General features: G+C 39.9%; 1 protein-coding gene across 1 annotated transcript in view; it reads left to right on the plus strand.

Moving 5' to 3' along the window:
• ttc27 (tetratricopeptide repeat domain 27) overlaps nt 1-17,004 on the plus strand; it is an 84,954-nt gene extending 67,950 nt beyond the window's left edge. The window contains exons 17-20 of the mRNA XM_082558117.1: nt 5,429-5,626; nt 9,266-9,377; nt 13,210-13,310; nt 14,251-17,004. Of these exons, the coding sequence (XP_082414243.1) occupies nt 5,429-5,626; nt 9,266-9,377; nt 13,210-13,310; nt 14,251-14,376 (537 nt within the window). The 3' untranslated portion in view covers nt 14,377-17,004. The remainder of the gene's footprint in view (nt 1-5,428; nt 5,627-9,265; nt 9,378-13,209; nt 13,311-14,250) is intronic.
• The last annotated feature ends 507 nt before the right edge of the window (nt 17,005-17,511 follow it).

Genomic DNA, 17,511 nt, shown 5'->3' on the forward strand with positions numbered 1-17,511 from the left:
ACCGAGCAGGTGAAACTGTTAATCTTTATCACTGTGGTCACTCATGCCGAGTCATTTAGAAACTCTGAAGGAAAAGCCTCTTGTAGTCACAGCTCATTAATTCCACAGCAACTGATGCATTCTAAATAAGAAATTAACCATCAGCTTTGAATAAACAAGGCGAGACAGCCAGTGGTAGTATTTCCATTGTTAATGGTCTGCTTCAGCCCTGCAGTCATTTTACTCACATAGTTTTGAGCAATTAATTTTGAAGAAGACGTCTTCCAGCCTAATGGGAATGGATAAAATCACAGCTCTGACTCAGAGATCCTGTGGGCCTCGGAATTAAATATACAAACAGTCACATTTATCCCACAATACATGATCTTCTTCTTTTCTCTCTTTTGTTGTGTCCCTCTTTGTCGTCTCTGTTTCAAACAACCAAAATGGTCATTTATGCAGGTTGTGTCCTGGTCAGCCTCATCAATAAGGTTGGCAGATGTAAAAGCACACCGGTTGAAAAGGTCAGCAGCAGCAGCTTCAGAGCAGCTCACTCAGTCTTTAGTTCTCTGCTTGCCTCCTCCTCATTTTTAAATATCTTCTCAGAACACAGTTTTCTTGAACAGTTTATTAATGGCCGACAATCTCCTACAGACAACCTAACACCAAAGCCCTTTCATGGAAAAGAGCATGAAATTGCACATTTAAGGAGTGCTGTAAAAGGAGTGTTTAGTAATATCAACTGTGACTAATGATAGCTCAGTCACACTAGAGTGAGAACAAAACTACAACCTCCTTGCAACTAGGAAAAATTGGGAATTGTATTTTTTTAAAATATCAAGCAACAGATTGCAAGTAGTCATAGCAACCACTTTTTTGTGTGTTAGAATTCGGTCCCCGAACAGCTGCAGTCTGACTCAGACTCCAGGCTTCTACAACGATGGCCCAAAGCTCTTCCTTGAATCTTGCCTGCCTTTTGTTCTGTTCTCTGTCTAGATAACCCCACACTGCTCCAATAATGTTGAGATTCAGGCTCTGCAAAGGCCAGCCGCGACCGGCCCACTGCCCACATGTGTGTTCAACTTTGTTTTAAATCCAGGTCAATCTGTTTGACCTGGATTACAGATGGTACTGGTGGATCAGAATCTCACTGTACTTTTCTGTGTTTATAATTCAGTGAACATAGAACTTGTTCAATTTTGACAAGCTCGCCATTACCACTGCCTGAAGTGCTGCACCAAACCTTGACAGAAGCTCCACTGTGTTTCACAGATGGCTGCTGCTTTTGATATTCAGTCCAGTTCCTGTGTAATTTGGCATACACCTGCCTGTCCTGATTGTTTCCCTTCCTTAAGAGTAGCTTCTGACAGCCATCCCTCTTCATTTGTGGCATTTTCAACTTCTGGCTTTTTTCCTGCTTTAATCCTCTACTCGATCTTTTTTCTTGTTAAATTATTCCAATTAATTCAAGGTGCTTTTTATGTAATAAAAACATTTGAATAATAAAAGCAAATAAGGCTTTAAAGGGTAAAGTTCAGAAACCAATGGCTGATGTTGCAGTCTTCTGTATTTTGTATAATGTAGATGTCAAACTCGTGCAGATCATCATCAAGGGAACGCGATTAAAACCAGTCCAAAGTCAGCGGCACCTGACTTTGGACTGGGTCATTTCAACAGCACTAGCGATGTTGAATGCCGATTTGCGACAGCCAGGCCCGTGTGTGCTGGCGTGTATGAGATGATTAAATGTTTTTATATGACTACTTTAATAAAATGTAGTACTGTCCCCTAAGTTCATCACCGAAAAGTCTGTCAAAGCTTGAAAGTCTGTACTTTAAATAGCTGTTCTATTTTTACCCGTCTGTTTTTACTTCGATTCACCTTAAAATGCTGCTTTGCATAACTGGTGGTGACAGACTATGTTAATTTCCTTAGATCACAGTAACAAATTTAGAAGCAACGTTTTTGCCTTATTTCATTTTATGTGCTTTTTGTGTTAGTTTTTCATCGCAGGTTCAGAAGGTGGGAGGGGCCACCAAGGATTGCTGTCCTATGGAATGTGGAAAGGGCTACTGACAAGAGGAGCTGGTGGTCACATGACTCAGCTTTTGTGCCTCATGGGGTTAAATGGGGGATATAGACGCACATGCATTCATTTCCTTACAGTTACTATGCACAGGGAGGAGATTTTCTTTTCCATTTTTGGGTAGAAATGAACTTCCTAGAAACTCTTTGCCTGTTATCCATGTTTTTCTTGTTTTCTCTCAACACAGAAATTAGTACTTTTCCACCTAATTTAACACCCTGACACTTCAACAGGAATCTTAATCGATTCATTTAGTTTTTTCCTTTAAATATCACTTTTCACCAGAGTGATAAATACCAAAATACAAAACTAATACTTACAGATGTACTTGCACTGCCACATTCACAAGAATTCACTGGAAAATCCCATCAAATGGACTGAACTACAGATTACCCTCTTAAAATCACACTTAGTGTGTTGGAGTTTGAACAGATGTAGAGGATGTGTCCGTCAGCACACCTCTGAGGTGTTTTGCAGGATGTCTAACATGATGTTACAGTCTCTGCTCCATAGCCTTGCAGTTGATTTATCTTAATTGTGACTGCAGTGCAACCTGGCAGATGGTTCACTAACTGGTGGGGGTTGGAGAACTGGTAGATGGCAGAAATAAATGGTAAATGGCCTGTATTTGTCTAGCGCTTTACTTAGTGCCTAAGGACCCCAAAGCGCTTTACACATCCAGTCATCCACCCATTCACACACACGTGATGGCAGCTACAATGTAGCCACAGCTGCCCTGGGGCGCACTGACAGAGGCGAGGATGCTGAGCACTAGTGCCACCGGGCTCTCTGACCCCCACCAGTAGGCAATGGGTGAAGTGTCTTGCCCAAGGACACAATGACTGAGACTGTCGGAGCTGGGGCTCGAACCGGCAACCTTCTGACACACAGTGTCTGTAAAGACAAAAAGGCAGATGCTGTGTAGATTAAAGTAATGTTACTGTCAATATGAGAAATGGTCTGTCAAATTCTATTAACAGTTCGGGGTTCGAATCCAGAACATGGTCCAGTTATTGTGACCTAGGTTCTATTATAGCCACAAGTCATTACATTTTGATAGTGAGCCATATTTATTAGAACTCAAAGTCAATCATAACGAAAGCAAATGGTAGATAAGACTCAGGGGAATGAGGCAAAAATGACAAATGAATGACCAGAAAGACAAAATGTCTTCAGACTGATGCTGACACTGCACTCTGTTGCCCACTGAGGTGGAAAACTTGGAAAATCTCCACATGTCCATGGATGAGAATAATGCCAGTCAGGGTTTCTGCTACTGGGTTTCAGAACATTTTTGAGAATATGATCTGACACCTGATGCTTACGAAGCTTACGAGTGCCAATCACAGGGAAACGGATAAAGGAAATGCTATGCATTTGTTCCGGTAAGGTTAGCATAAAGTTATGCATTAGACTCTGCCAGGCTCATGACAGGACAACACACTGAGTCACACTGTACAAAGAAATAAAAATTCAAAATGAATACAGTTTTGTCAGCTTAAAAAAATCAGGGGCTGAGTTGTGGTGCAACACAAACTACAGTGCAGAGATGGCGCTTCAGTAAGGTCAGAGAGATATATCAGACAGTGTTTGATTTTAATTTTAGTTTTATTCATACAGCAACAAACCAAAGCAACCATTGCCTCAAGGCTCTTTATACTGTTAGGTAAAGACCCCACAGGGTTTTTTTACCTAACAGTTGTGGGGATAGGTTAATTGATTATTCTAAATTGCCCATAGGTGTGAATGGTTGTCTGTCTCTGTGTGTTGGCCCTGCGACAGACTGGCGACCTGTCCAGGGTGGACCCCGCCTTTCGCCCTGTGACAGCTGGGATAGGCCCCAGCGCTTCCCGTGACCCTGAAAAAGATCAGTTGAAGCGAATGGATGGATGGTAAAGACTCTGTATATACAGAGAAAACCCCAACAATTAGACAAAATGCCTATAAGCAAGCACTTGATGCTGGAAAGGAAACACTCTTTTAACAGCAAGAAATCTACAGCAGAATGTGCTTCATGGGGTTTAATGGGGGCTATAGTTGCACATGCATTCATTTCCTTACAGCTACTGTTCACAGGGAGGAGATTTTCTTTTCCATTTTTGGATAGAACTTGAAATGAACTTCCTAGAAACTTTTTGCCTGTTATTCTTGTTTTCTCTCAACACAGAAATTAGTACTATTGCACCTAATTTCACACCCTGACACTTCAACACGAATCTTAATCCCTTTTAAAAGCAAGAAATCTGCGACAGAACCAGGCTTAATCAATTTCAAGTCAGTTTTTATCTAGAAAGCCCCAAACATTCACCTCAAGGCTCTTATTATTGTAAGGTAAAGGCCCTACATGCAAAGTGGTACCGGTACATTAACGGGTGCAGCAACACAAATCAGTAAATCATATCTTCCATGATAGCCACCGCCAAGTTTATTGCAAAGTAACTGATGGAGGATTCAGGGTCACCTCATCCAACCCTAACTATTTAACAAAAGGAGCATTTTAAGCCTACCGTAATCTTAAAAGTAGAGAAGGTGTCTGTCTCCTGAATCCAAACTGCTTCCACAGAAAAGGGGTACCATTCTCCTTTTATATACTCATAAGTAAGCCTGCAGTCTCAGAGCAAAGTGCTCTAATGGGTTGATACGGTATTATAAAAGTGTTTAAGATAAGATGGGACCTGACCATGACAGCTATTGAAACCTGTAATCTCCTCATGTTTGTATATGTCCAGCTGATGGCTTTTGTCCTTACCACCTTTGCTTGTTGTAAAGTCAACATGTGATGCCTAATGTCGGTACTAATTTTGACTTTGGCTCCTGGCTAGCCATAAGATTTACACCCAGTCATACCAAGAAGGCGGCTTAAACCTAGATGTTGCAACAGACTTAGAATGACTTAAAAAGTCATGATTGGCTTAGTTTATGATCAGACCGAAACTCTATTGGTGCAATTGGCCTCTGATTACTCATCTGTGTTCCAATAGTAAGCTGACGTATTACATGCAGAAGTTTCCTTCCTTGTGTTATTTGTTTTTCATTTATTTATTTTTTGACTGTATTATTTATTTATTGTACTAATAACTGTACTAACTGTGGCAAACTGGCATAATTATGAGCAGACTAGTAACTCTATTTATTTAAAGACTTCTGTAATACCATCACAAATTCAAGTTTAAAAATAAAAACTGAAAACCACATTTCCCATAAGCCCATTATTTTCCATCCAGCCTCTCAGTCATTGGGGTTTTAATGGTCTTGAGCAACGTTGCTGGTTGGATTAACAGTGATTAAGGTTGTAGCAACACATTTAAATCAGTAAATCAGATCTTCCATGATGATGTTTAAACTTGTTTTTTTCCCCATCAGATTCTGCAGATCTTGGTGAAAGCAGTTGTTGAGAACTTGACAGACAGCCAGGGTGAGCAGGCAGGAGCCCTCCAGTCCAAACTGAAGGAGCTCCTAGGTCGGGTCAGTTCTCGCCACAGCAGTGACGCTGAGATATGGCGACAGTATGCCCTGCTGTATGGTGACGGCCACAGCTCCAACCCAGAAAACGACGACAAGGTCAGTAACATGCACTCGCATGTCTTTGTTTGTTTGTTTTTGTTGTTTTTTTTTATTCTAACAAGTCTTGGATCTGCCAGTTTCTACTTTACAACTATACAAAGGGTCAGACCAGCTCTTCATTCAAAGCATGTGATTCCAAACGGTTTGTTTCCTAACAGGTAATGCAGAAATCTGCAGGAAACAACTTCACATACAAGTTCATTTTCATCTGCCTCTTGTTTATATAAAAAACCAAAGTAAAGGCACCTAAACATTAATAAAAACTAAATGCACTTAAATCAGTGGTGTGCGGTGACTTTTACAGAAAGATAATCCTCAACACAAAAATTTGTCATCATCTTAGATAAATTTGATCAAATTAAAGCATACCATTTGTTTTTCTTTCTATTAATGTACTGTCTTTAGCTTACATTATAAAACACCTTGAGGCAACTGTTGTTGTGATTTGGTGCTATATAAATTAGAGATGGCACGATACCGATATCATAAATTTGGATATCGGCCGATACCGATATGAATCCAATATAGTGTGTTTTAATCAATAAAACTGTTTTTTTAATATCTTGCTGCTTTTTGTATAAGTTTATACTCAAGTTTAAATAAACAACAACACTAAAGCTATTCTGTTATACCTGTATGCAAAACATACACTGCACCCAAAATATTTCATAGTTCAGCAATACTGATCAATCTAATAAAGTTAAACCTGCTCCATCCTCCCTATTCTGGTATTTTAAAGAGTAAGCAACCTAACCAATAGGGCTCTAAAACTCCCAGCAAAAAAATAAAAAAATAGGGAACCACCCCCCACCCTCCACCTCATGATGCTTAATCGACGTAATCAACTTTAATTTGATGCAGTGTGAAAAAAATGCACAGAAATCAATTATTTTTCAGGAATAATTAAATAGATTCAACATCTTTCTTCAACAGAATTGCAGACTGCACAGATGGTACCTTCCCAAAGGAAAATTACTATAGCTTACTAGGGTATATTAGACTTAACAGTTACTATATACAGTAATGGACTTCTATACATTTTACATCAGATTAAAACTTTGGGTGTAAGATTCGGATAATTATTTATTAAAAGCTCGACATTTTAAATGAGAATAAGAAAGAAAAGTATGTCTTTGTGCCCCTTTTCCCTGTTCATGCCCTATCGGCCCCCTGGCTAAACTTTGCTAGATCCGCCCCTGCACAGTTACCAGCCGTCAGCTGTAGAAAAGGATCCTGGTGTAGAAAGTGATATTAAATCAATTCTAACAACAGATTATCAAGCTTAAACGTGCTGCTGTTGTTCAGCCGCTGGTTTCCTCTTTCTGGTGCAAAGTGGGCGATAAACAAAGAAGAGAGACAGACTCGCGACAGAAAAGCCGATCAGCTGATCATTAATCAGTTTCACATGGAAGTAGCAGCAGGAGAGGGAGGGAGAAGAGGCAGTCACTCCATGTATCGGTTGTTAAGCTTAACGTGGAAATGCTTTACAAACATTCAGAGATGAACTTACACATTTGCTTTATTCCTCTCTGTGAGATAACTTCCTCTGAGATGAAATGCTGGTTTGGTAGCGAGGCTACAAATACACACAGCCGCTCTATCATGTGAGCACACTGCTCCGACGTGCTACGGTTATGAGCCGAGTTACGCCATGTCGCAAGTTTTTTGATGTGCTTTTTTGATATTTAATGGATCGGATTACATTTTTTATTTCTCTCCGATATCCGATCCAGTAATTTACGTCAGTATCGGACCGATACGTAATATCGGAGCGGTCCACCTCTAATATAAATACATTGTATTGAATTACATTTGTGCCTTTCAGCACTCTGCTTAGACATCTTCAGCTTTCTGCACTCCTTCCTGACTAAAGAATTGTAAATTCTTATTCTTTAAATCATATGTCAATCGTTTAATCTTTTAAGGACCACACATCTCTGGGGGGGGGAAAGGTTGTTGCTGAGCTCAGAAACAGGCTAAATCTTGATTTTGAAATGTACATTAATCAAAAAAATCAGCTAAATTAAAAGGCTTGAGCATTGTGTGGCGTGTATGTGCAAATCATTAGAAAAAAGCTACTGCTCTCTGTTTGTCCAGTTCCAGTCATTAACAAAGTGAGACGAACACACCCATAAATGGAGACTGCCACAGTATATATATCAGTATGAAACAAGCGCAGCTTTCAGCAACAATAGCCTGTTGTCCTTTACATTCATGCCACAAGATCGGAGTAATATAAAGGATAGATGCAGACTGGTGTGGAGCTTTTTTTTTTCTTCAATTTTTATTTATACTTAAATTTATTTTGTTTTACAAAATGAAATAATACAAAGTTCCTTGTACTAACAGAATGCCACTGACTGATGTAATATACCGCATAAAACACATTTGAACATTAAAATAACATTTACAAACCTCATATGGTGGAAAAATGTTACCATGATGGCCTCACAAGTCAAATCTGTAGTGTAATCCCTGTTGTTTAACTTTGCTGCTTGAATCATGTATTTAGTTGAGCCACACAAAGTGGCAATAGATGGCTTTGAAAACACCCGTTTGTAGGTTTGGATGCCTAATGATCCATCTGTTAACAGAAGGTCTCGTATAAATCCTCTATCCGGTTGTTCAGTCTGACGTCACTAGCCGTGTCTGGGTCTAAACTCTGCTGCAGGTCCATATATCAAACGATCACTATGGCATTACTGAGAGTTGAAAAACTGTCTAAAGTCTTTCATCTTTAATAAAATGATCAGCGTTCTGCTCTACCAGGTGTAACAATTGAGTTTAACATCCAGGCATCCATGAAAACGGGATTTATGACATTTAACGGAGTTAGAAGTTAGCAGGGAGTTAGCTAGCTAGCTTCTATATAAATACAATATAGCATGTCCTGACTGCGGGGTTTTGGAAACAAATTAAAACGTACAGCTCTGTTATCACTTCCAGCATAAATGAAGACAGGAAACTAAACAGCAGTGATGTTTGTAGGGTTACTGAAGTTGGGCTAGCTGGTATATGATGATGTGCTACATGACCGCTAGCGACACAGCTATGTTAGCATAATATAAACAAGCTAACTTTTTTCCACTCGATAAAAGTTAACGTGAGTGTTCTCGGTGGTCAGGAACAAATGTAATCGCATGGCAGGATGCTGTAAAAGGACCAAACTTCAGCCAGGAGAACAACTGAGATAATCCATCCACAATACGAGGTTAGTCATTCATATACTGCTGCATGGGCTGGGCTGTAGTTACATCCTAAGGTTTTAAAAACTGAGCTTAAATAAATGATTAGCGGTAATAAAAGCCGAGGGAGGTCAACAGTGATCACTGACTGTTTTAGGAGCTTTTTGAGATCAAATAGAAGAAAATACATAACATTAAACATGTTAACAACACAAAAGCCATATTAAACGCAGACTACTTTAGACCCGGAAGTAGGATTCGTCGCGTCATCACTGAACAACCGGATTCCTTGAGCACTCGAGTGAATCACCATCAATTATTCACTACTTTTGGTTTCCAACAGTCTCCTTGTTTGGAAATTTAAAACAAGTCAAGGGTAAAAGTGGGGGCTGCATTTGACTACCAGAATGGTACTGCAGCTTCTGTGTTTTGTTTTGTTTTGTTTTTCTAGGCACTGCAGTTCCTGTCCAAGGCCCATCGCTGTGAGGTTCAGGGAGGCGGTTGGGAGAAAGAACCTGCTCTCTTCAAGGAGGTGATCAAACAAGCTGTCCACATGGGAGAAGGTTAGCTCACCACCCAGCTCTGTATGCCCTCACAGCCATTTCTCAGAGGAACAGAGAAGATGAAAGGATGGCAATGAGATGGAAAAGCGATATCTGATTACAGTTTAGATGATAATCTCCTCAAACCTTTGATGTTTTCATTACAGTAAGACAGATTCATAGAGTTAAACACTGGAGAGGCAATCAGAAGTGACTTTGAAAAAATAATAATAATGCTGTGAGGTATTAAATGTGTTTGCATTCTCCATCAGTTTATCCTTCCTCCCTCAACTAATGTTAGCCATGTTCCTGGGTGTGATGTTTGGGTTCTTTAAAACACAATTCAAATCCCTTCACTTTTAAATACTTTAGATACTTTTAAATACTTGTGTGTTAGATTTGATTGTCAGTGAATAAGACTGGATTTTTGTACATGTCTACATTAGTTTAGTTAATATTTGTATTCAGTATAATAATAGTAACGATCAATGCCTCATGCTACATATAGTCTGTGGGGTTTTTTGTATGCTGTCTGTGATGCAGCATTATAGAGGTACTTCTGATCATCTGATTCTACCAGGATCACAGTACCATCTGCTCATCTGCAAGCTCTCTTCAAACCAATGTTCAAACCAAAATTCTCCCATATCACCCCTGTGTTAAAATCCTTGCACTGGCTTCCGGTTGAGTATAGATATCAGTTTAAAATCCAAACTTTTACATTCATGTCCCTACAAGGTGAGGCCCCCACTTATATCACTGAGCTTCTCCAACCCTACTCTCCAAACCAGATCCTTAGATCCACTGATTCGTTTGAAAACAAAGGGGGATCCCGCTTTTCAAACCTTGGCTCGAATATTATGGAACAGTTTACCTCCCCCCCTACGCACCATCAACTCTGTAGCTACTTTTAAAAAACAACTCAAAACACATCTGTTTAGACAGGCATTTAGGTAATATTCATGTGTAGTGTACTGTTTTAGTGGATATGCTATTATACCCTCTTTATAGTGTTTTATTTTTCGTTTGGTTTGCTTTTATTCCCTTGTGAAGCACTTTGAAATAACTTCCTGTTTTAAAAAGTGCTGTATAAATAAATTTTACTTACAATGTTTTATTATCTGAAAGAGGAACCATTACATCCTCTAAGATAAAAACAGCAAATGAATTATTCCAAATACCAAAAGGGTAAATTATACATGCAGTGCATCTGGAAAGTATCCACAACACTTGTTCCACATTTTGTCACGTTACACCCTTATTTCAAAATGGAAATACGTTCAGTTTTAATTCACGTACACAATATTGCGGGATTGGTGACTTTTTACTTAGAGTGCTTTTAGTTTTTGGGGTGCTGTGCAGCCTGATATAGGGAGAGCCTGATCAGACCCAGCTGCCCTGCTAGGCTTCCTGGCACTGCCCCACCCGGCCACAACGAGTGAACTCTTTGGCCTAAATGCAAAGTGTCCTCTCTCAAGGAAATTGGGCTCATCATCTGGCCAATACCATCGCTGGCACACATCCACATGCTGTGAGGATGTGAGATCAAGGGAAAAATGAATGCAGTCATGTACAGAGAGCCTTGATGATAACCTGCTCCAGAGTGCTCACTAGGCCGGACTTGACCGAAGGTTTATATGCCAAGAGCACACAGCCAAGATAACAGTGGAGTGGCTTCAGGACCAGAGCCCCGACCCAAGTGATCATATCTGGAGCGATCTGAAAATGGCTGTGCAATGACGCTCTGCATCTAACCTGATGCAGCTCGAGAGGTTCTGCAAAGAAGAATGGAAGAACCTGTTCAAAAATAGTTAGACTTGAGGCTTTAACATGCAACATTTGGAGTTAGGCTGTATAGCTTCTGCTTAAACACAAAAACATCTGGTTGATAAAACTCTTGATCACCTCCCTTACTTGACAAAACGACAAACAAGTAAAGTGCTGAGAATACTTTTGTGATGTATTGGGTAAGCGTTCAGGGTCACCTGATCTATTCCTGCCAATAACCTTTAAAAAAATGTAAGCGCCCAGTTTGTCTCCCAAATACAAACTGGGCGCTGGTTCCACAGAGAAACTTGAAGCCTCTACCTCCCATTCTACTGTTAACCCTAAAACACTAATGTCAGGTGATTTTCACCCACGTAAAACTGATAGTGTTACAAAACTCCACATTAATATAGTTTTTTGCTCTCACAAGTAAACTGAGAGTAAAGTGTTGTATTGAGGTGATGTGGTAGTATGAGTTCTAAGTAAGATGGGGCCTGTTACTTCATGTAGTATTGGCAGTTGGGCATGGAGGAGCAGATCTTTGTCATGAGCTTCTCTTTTAGGTGGAGAAGCATTCAGTGCGTTCGATGCATTACCTGTCCTTTGGGATTGATACCTAATCTCACAGTTGGACATGCTGGTATCTCCCCCTGACCTGATTTAAAATCTGTGAAATTAAAAAAAACACTCAATGATGTAAAAAATTTAAATTTCAAGGAAAAACCCCTGAAATTGGCTAGCATAAATTCTTATAGTGTCCACTAATGGAAAAGGGGTGGAACAATTACTGTTAAATGAAAGCGTCCAAACTGAACCACTGAACAACAGCAGCTTTAATCAGGGAGGTGATCAAGAGTTTTATCAACCAGACGCTTTTATGTTTAAGCGGAAGCTATACAGCCTAAGTCCAAGTACACATTGTTTAATAGTGTTTGAGTACAGAAAATGGCTTCTGGGACACTTAAAAATTACAAAACATTTTGGGAAAGCTACAAACATCAGCCACACTTGAATCTAGGATTCCATCCATCTATCTTCTTCCACTATCCGTGGCCAGGTCGCAGGGGCAGCAACCTAAGCAGAGTGGTTCTGCTCTGAGCCCCTAATTCCTCACCCTATCACTAAGGGAGAGGCCAGACACCCTTCGGACAAAGCCCATTTCCACCGCTTGTATCCACGATCACGTTCTTTCAGTCACGGCTCGTGGGCATATGTGATGGTAGGGATGTCGATCGACTAGTAAATTGAGATCTTCGCTTTTACACTAAGCGCTCTCTTCCCCAAACTGGACCAGTACAACATCCGCATCACTGCAGCCGCAGCACCAATTCGTCTGTTCCCGTCACTCGTCAACAAGACCCCAAGATATTTAAATTGCTCCACTTGGGGCAGGAACTCGTCTCTGACCCGGGGTGGGGAATCCATCGTTTTCCAGCTGAGGACCATGGCCTCAGATTTGGGGAATCCTAGCAGTGGGAATGAGAATCAGCACCTCCAAAGTACTAAAAGGTTAGGAGTTGATTATATACACACTCTATGAAATACTCAAATAGAGGTAAACATTCGCCAAAAAATGAGCTGGACACTGTCATACAGTAGAAATGCCCAATCAATCTGAAATGGAGAATAACTCGAGTGTTACCATCTGTAGGATTAGATTTTGATTTTGTTTAAAGACAGAAGAATAAATGGAGAGGGCTTAGAGAAAAGATAGCAAAATAGTACTTCCTAGTGAGTTTAGAAAATGTGTTGCTGTTACTCGACTACAGGTCTTGGTTGAACTCTTTCTAATCCCTTTAATCTCCTCCTAATCCCCTCCATGTTGGGGGCATACTTGTGGGTTGCAAAATGGTCCAAACACCCTCCAGTGATACAGCTCACACAAGCAATGAAATGCAACACTTTTGAGGGTTTTGGAAGACACCTTTAGGATTCCTATATTTGATATTTGCGCTTGTGCACGGTTGTCCCAAAGAATATTAACTACCATGGTAATAAATCTGATTTCTGACTTTCTAAATGCTGCTTCTGCAGATGCAGAAGCTTTTCCCTGCATTCTCTAAGTCTCTCTTTCTCTGCATCACAGTGGCACTCAGTTGCAGTGTGAAGAAGAGTAATCCAGCAGAAGCTCTTCAGATACTCTCCTCTACACGCCTCAGTCTCAGGAGTCTGGCCACCAAAGCCAAGGTAACATTAAGAGACCCCCACTTAGCACGAAGCAGATATCTGCCTCACTTTATAGACAGTTTTCCTGATCAGGAACTAGGAGGAGGATTGAGTTTAGCCTGTCCTACTGTGTGTGTTCTTACTGTAGCAATTGCTCCTATAGGACCTCTTTCAGTGATGTTTTCGGGTTGTTCCTACTGCTTGTCAAGTACTTCTGACCTGCCCTGAAAAATTAAACACTAAACCTTGTTTGCACCTATTTTGCATTTCCCTTTGTTTACGGACATTTAATGTATGTTGTATACCAACGCTGATATTAAAAGATAAGTACATTTTCATACCATCCATATAAGTAAAAGCTTAGGTTTAGGAGTGCTATGATCACTGATTCATTTTCTTTCTGTTCTTGGCTCTCCATGATATTAGTAAGAATGGGCATCCTTATATGGTCATTCTAGGTGTACAGCTTTGGCTATGAGCAAGAAAGCCACACCTTCCTGCCTCACTTCACCATGGGCAGCCAATCAGAAGAAAAGTTGGCTTGAAGAAATGCAGACCTTAAAGGGGGCAAGACTAAATTACTTTCATCAGACACAGGGTGAAGTCAATGGTTGCATCAAGGCCTAGTATAAGATAAATAAGGATTATTTTAAACTGCAAAATAACAATAAGGTATCTGGAACCTCTTTAGCTCGTGGTCTTCACTCAGTAAGTGATGACGGCAGCACATGCTCATGCAGATGTTGTCAGCATGCAGCCTGACACAAAGTCTTTACCAGGTTGTGACACCATTCAAAGCATCTGTTCTGCCTGAACAAACTCCTCCAGCAGGCGATCAAGACAAATGTCAGACGTGAAGATTTAGACACAGGCGTTTGGGTTGTTAAGTCGTTCTTCTCAGTGGTATAAGTTAACATTAATGACTTTATACTTGACTCTTCCATTGTATATCGTCTTCCAGCAAATCCACACAGACGTGGCCACAGGGAGGATCCATGCTGAGCTGCAGGACGGCGTTACTGCTGTGGAGCAAGTCATCACCGAGCTGCAAGATCTGAGTGGGAAGCTGCGTAACCAGTCACAGTGACCATCCATCTCTAATATGCCCCTTTTGTGGCAAAAGAGACAACCTTTGGTTCTCAGGGGTCCTCAGTAAGACTGAGTAATAAAGACCCAAACCAGCTCTACACCTGCATTTATCATCACAGTGTATTACTGAACCTGTTAAATAAAGCAAGCCAAAGGACTGAATTTGTAATCCTATTTTCATACCTTTATGTCCACTTTGAAATGTAAACACTCACTGGGTGGCATCTTAAAATACAGTGTTAAAAATTTGAATGCTTGCTTTGATTTTTTTGTTGTTGTAAATGAAGTGATAAAATCACCTTTATCTGTGATAAACAAAGTGATCAGTTGACAGATTTTGAAGCTGCATCCATACAGAATAGGCTCTCGGGACAGGATGCAGCTTTAGGTCATCTGTATCTGTAAATATTTAGATCCCTCTCTCATCCACTGAAGAGACACATGTAAATGTAGTAAAAGAAATAGACCTAGATTGTAAAAATGTGATTGATACAGTAGGTTACTGTACCCATTGTGGTAATTTCTGCAGAACAGAACATGGAAGAAAAATCGAGCCTCTATTCCAACTTCTTTGTCGGACATATTTCAAAATGCATACTCTAAAAATATTAAATCTAGGCTCTTTCGTTTTTTTTATACCTATTTAGTTCAGTTTCATTGTACTTATACCCACTATCAGCAAGCACTGGGACACACGACAGTGGGAAAGAAAAACTCCCTTTTAACAGGAAGAAACCTCCAGCAGAACCAGCCTCAGGGAGGGATGGCCGTCCACCACGACCAGTTTGGGTGAGGGGAGGAAGACAGGGAAGAGAGCCAGAGATTAATAACAAGTGACGATTCAGTGCAGAGAGGTCTATTAACACACAGTGAGTGAGAAAGGTGACTGATTCCCCAGCAGGCTACACCTATTGCAGCATAAATAAGGAAGGATTCAGGGTCTCCTGATCCAGCCCTACCTCATCTGAAGTAAATCCGCAGTTCGAGAGGGAAGTGCACTAATGGGGTGATATGATACTATAAGGTCATTAAGATAAGATGGGGGCTGGTTATTCAAGACCTTGTATGTGAGGAGCAGGATTTTGAATAAATGAAGGGAAGCCAATATAGCTCTATTTGTGCTAAAATAATTTTATAGTCAACTAGGAAATGGCACTGATCTTAACCAGCCTGGAATAAACAAACGGATGTATTGGTGTTTGTCTTGTCTTCCCCTTTCAGCCAATAACACATGTATGTATCCAAATAGTTGCTAAGACTAGATTTGTATGAGGTAGTTGTGTGCTATTTTATAAACTGCCACTAGCTTAACAACTTGCATACATAAACTTTACATGCTAGTTGGTAAATGGAAAATAGACTGGTTATATAGCGCTTTTCTACTCGAGCACTCAAAGCGCTTTATACAATAGTAACTAACAGATTAGTAAAGTACTATAAATGTACACATCAAAGCTGAAGTCAAATTATTTTCTATAGATTTACATTAAAGAAATGATCCAAAAGACACAACAGTAGCACAACAGTACAGTGACTCATATTAAGAAAGGCGAGGCTGCTATTAAGGTGCTTATGTCAGCAACAAAGTGATAGATACATAAATGGCAGCAATTAAAAAAACATCCAAGCAGAATGTTTTATTATATCGGAGTTGTTTTGATATTGTAGCTGCAGTGTAAGTTCTTTCTAGAATAACTCAAAATGATTGACTTTTTCCGTCCTTCATGAATATTTAAATGAAATTCCTAACACCAAGTCTTATCTCTTAAAGAATTGGTTGCATAAAGAAGAATTGTATACTAGAGAAGCAGACTTACCTTTCCCTTTAATCTCCTAACTACCTAAGTTTAGTACTCAGCTCTCGAACACCACCTCCACTCATTGTGTTCTCACTAATAAAAAGGCTATTAAAAACCATGAGCCATGCTCTGATGCTCTGCGAGATCATTTCCCAACTCATCCGACATGGTGAGCACACACACACGCATCCCATTGCCCTGCAGTTCATACAGGGAGGAGACCACCATTTGTTTCCTCAACTAGAAGGAAAATGACCTTGACATTGCTCAGGTTTTTTATCTCCCTTCTTTTTTCACTGTATTGGAGCTCGTGTTTTGTTTTTCTCTGCCCATTTGTCACAAGAGCCAGAACCTCTGTTTTGAAAGTATTACCACAGCGATACCCATACGGAAAAGAAATAGTAAAAACTTATATGTGATATAAATCATCATATAAGGCTTACATGATTTACTCATGAAAGTGGCCACTTTCTCATTACTTTCATACATTGTTTTAGTAAGTACCCAAAACATACAAGTTTCATTATATAATTTTTCAAGGGATCTTATATCTGTTTTCACTTTATATGCTTTTCATACAAGTTTCACACAAGACAGATACAAACTTTATAAGATTTATATATATCTTTTCCATATGGGTAAGGACTTAAAGGCCCCTATAAATGGATGATCTCGCATGAGGGAGTGGAGCACTGTGACAATGTAAAATGTTGATGATTGCACTTTGACAGTTGTCTTCATGGTAAATTCTCTGAGCTAATATTCATGTTTGAATCCACATTTCCAGCCTCATCCAGTTATTAAATAAAAATGGCAAGAAGAAATGACCTATTTTAGGCTCTGGATCATCATTCATGACCACATTATATCACACCCACAGGATCTCTCAGCACTGGTGACTAATCTTCCTAATATGATTGTAAATTTACCAAATGCTATTATTAGATAAAGTCCACAAGAGTGATTTGCTGCTGTTCTGTCATCACCCAGAGGACAGCTTTGATAAAAGAAAACACAAGTTTGATTGTTTCGTGCCAGACTTACGCTCCCAGAATTCCTGGTATTTCTCAGCAGGGGCTGCAAAGCTGATGTCAGCATTCACAAAACTCCCATTACCTCACACTTTAGTTCATGCGGCAGGGATTTTATTTCAGTTGGACAAAATCTCTTCTCAAAAGAAGCAACAACAAAATCTGTCACTTGCACTTGAAAAACAAATGTTTACAGCATCCCAGAAGGTATTGTTTTCTTGAAATTGTGTAAATCAACTGGTTCTTATATGGTGTTTCTCTACTAAATATTAAATTGCAATTTGATCCAGTGTAGTGATATTA

This window comes from Aulonocara stuartgranti, assembly GCF_965226115.1.
Source record: "Aulonocara stuartgranti genome assembly, chromosome: 13".
Lineage (NCBI taxonomy): Eukaryota > Metazoa > Chordata > Actinopteri > Cichliformes > Cichlidae > Aulonocara > Aulonocara stuartgranti.